This window comes from Monoraphidium neglectum (assembly GCF_000611645.1).
Source record: "Monoraphidium neglectum strain SAG 48.87 unplaced genomic scaffold scaffold06072, whole genome shotgun sequence".
Lineage (NCBI taxonomy): Eukaryota > Viridiplantae > Chlorophyta > Chlorophyceae > Sphaeropleales > Selenastraceae > Monoraphidium > Monoraphidium neglectum.
This window is the reverse complement of record NW_014007562.1, coordinates 1-2,538: the sequence shown is the minus strand read 5'-3', so window position 1 is coordinate 2,538 and position 2,538 is coordinate 1. Positions and strand designations below refer to the sequence as shown.

The 2,538-nt window shown below is 69.4% G+C and overlaps 2 protein-coding genes across 2 annotated transcripts; one reads left to right on the top strand and one right to left on the bottom strand.

Annotated features, from left to right (window-relative positions):
- Positions 1 to 119: 119 nt before the first annotated feature.
- MNEG_16171 (hypothetical protein) lies at positions 120 to 1,535 on the top strand (the record flags this gene model as incomplete). The annotated part of the gene is made up of 3 exons (XM_014035359.1): positions 120 to 365; positions 750 to 964; positions 1,370 to 1,535. The coding sequence occupies 3 exons, from the start codon at positions 120 to 122 to the stop codon at positions 1,533 to 1,535; spliced, it is 627 nt and encodes a 208-aa protein (XP_013890813.1).
- A 663-nt stretch (positions 1,536 to 2,198) lies between these two features.
- Positions 2,199 to 2,509, bottom strand: MNEG_16170 (hypothetical protein; the record flags this gene model as incomplete). Its single annotated transcript, XM_014035358.1, has 1 exon — positions 2,199 to 2,509. A coding segment is annotated over one exon (311 nt), but the record flags the coding sequence as incomplete, so codon positions are not given.
- Between the last annotated feature and the right edge of the window lie 29 nt (positions 2,510 to 2,538).

Below are 2,538 nucleotides of genomic sequence, written 5' to 3'. Positions count from 1 at the left end.
GTTGGTGGGGGTGGGGCGCTGGTGGGGTCTGCCAGGGCGGGAGCTATGCTGTGCTGCTGCCTCTTTCAATGGCTGGGCACCGCAACCCGGCTCGCGTGCATATTCGTGGATACACACGCATGTGCGTGCCTGCGCGTGAAGCACACTCCATTCCCCGCCTCGCAGGCGCCCCGGGCCACGTGGAGATCGCCGGCTCCAACGCGGCCGCCAAGCTAGTTGCTGACGTGGCGGCCGTCAAAACAGACACCTGCCTCGCCCTCATGGTCGGCTACGAGGGCGCCCCGGCGCCGCTGCTGCCGTTTGACGGCGCGACGCTGCGGGGGTCGGACGAGATCGCTTGGGTGGCGCTGGACAGCGCGAAGCCGGTGGGTGGGAGGGCGCGCGCGCGCGCGTGCGGCCGCGGCGCGGCGCGCGTGTGTGGGCGGCGGGCGGCCCGGGGGTGGAATGGAGCCGGTCGGTCGGTTGGTCGGTCAGTTTGTTAGGTGGTTGGTGGGTTGGTTCTTTGGTTGGTCGGTTGGTTGTTTGTTGGTCGGTTGGTTGGTGGACTGGTTGGTCGCTGGAGTTTTGAGGGGACACCGAAGGAAGTGCAGCAGATAAAGCATTGGTGGGACGCCTGGAGCCGGGACGGCCATCGGGGCGCCCGTCGCCAAGTCTCGTCCAGAGTTCGGACAGGCGCCGCCCCCGCCTTCCTCTGCTGACCCTTCAACACACCTGTCCCTGTGGCACACCCCTCGCCACCGCCCTTGCAGGGCCGCGCCCGCCCCGACGGCGCCCAGTGCATCGTCGCGCTCGCCGCGCCCGCGCTCAGCGCCAAGCTCGCGCCGCGCGCGGCGGACGGCTCGCTGCCGCCGCAGACGCCCGAGATGCTCGCGGCGCTGGCGCCGGTGCTGCACGATGCGCTGCGGCGCGCGCTCGCGGCGGCGGGGGTGCAGCTGCCGGAGCCGGCATACATCCAGGCGCACAGGTGTGGGTTGCATTCGTGGTTGGTTTCATGGACGAGTCTGTGCTTTTGAAATTCTTGGTGGACTTTATGGTCGGATACATGGTTAGATTTATGCCCAAGCGCCTGCATGGGGTTGGTTTTGAGGCCGGGTTCAGAGTGAGGGGGTACAAGGGGCCGTTTTGGGCGGAGTGCGGAGGGAGGGCGAGCGGCCCCCGGCCGCCGAGGTTGAGGATCATGTGTGGAGGGTTTGGGAGCCGCCGTGGGCTGGCGGCTCTCGCCCCTGGCTGGCTGTGCGCGCGGCGGACGCCGCGCCGCCCGCGCAGGGCGCCGCGCGCGCCAAGCTCCTCGCAGGGGCCAAGCTCCTCCGTTACCGGCGGTTTCGGCAATCCCCGCCCCCGCCGCCCACGCCCAATCCCCTCGCCGCAGGTGGGGCAGCGCGTTCCCCTCGCAGCCAGTCGGCAGCACGTGCCTGCGCGCGGACGCCGCGCGGCTGGCGGCGTGCGGGGACTTCTGCCTGGGGGGCGGCGTGGAGGGCGCCGTCATCAGCGCAAGGGCGGCCGCGGACGCGATCCGGCAGCACTTTGAGTCCTGAGGCCGCGCCCGGGCGCATATGTAATACTTGTTCAAATGTGCGAACATGCGTGCTGCATACAGGGGCAGGATGTAACAAGAGGGCCTGGCTGCTCGCTCGCGGGGGCCTGCCAGCGCTTGGGGCGGCGGCTGCACACAGGCTCCAGACGCACTAATGGGTGAGCGGCGCAGCAGCCTCAATACTTTGGGGGATCATAGTGCACGCACATAGCATCAGTTTGTCAACGGCCTCAGCGTGGCAGCAGGCTGCGAATAAGACCCGGCTGCGCCTGGCCGGCTGCGCCGCCCCCAAGGCAGTGAGGCGTCCCGTGGGTCGGTGGCCGCGAGGCGGACACGTGCACGCCGCCCTGGTCGCCCGGCTGCTCCATACAGCATCACGAGCGCTGCTAAGGAGACAATGCGAGACAAAATCACACGTTTTCTGCGTGCAACTCCATGTAACACAAGAGTCTCGACCATTTCCAACAGTTTGGTTGCACCACTGCGGCAATCAGGACAAAGAGGGGATCCCTCTGGCTGTGTCACATACACCGGCTCGTATGATTTCGAAAATCGGATTGTTGTCAGATCCTGCCTAGGAGCCTCCCGACCAGCACACACCCCTCACCCGCCCTAGCCAACGCCCTAAAAAGGGCGTCCCGACCGCCACATTGACACATGGAGGTCAACTCTGATCGCTGAACGCTGCACCGCTGCCATGCGCGGCGCCATCCGACGCCGGGGGCCTCCCCCTCGGCGGCACTGCACGCCGCTGCAGCGCGTCGGCGCGCTGCTTCTGCTGCTCCTGGTGGTGCTGCTCGCCGCCCGCGGCGCGTCCCCGGTGCTGGCGCAGGATCCGGACCCCGCCGCCGGCGCCGCCCGCGTGCACGCGCACCACCGCGCGCGCCGCTCCCCCGCGCCCGGCGCCGGCGACGGCGAAGAAGACGGCGCGCCGCCGCCGCCGCCCCCGGCCGAGCCCCTCGTGAAGCTGCCGCGCTGGATGCACCTCGGCGCCCGCGCGCCGC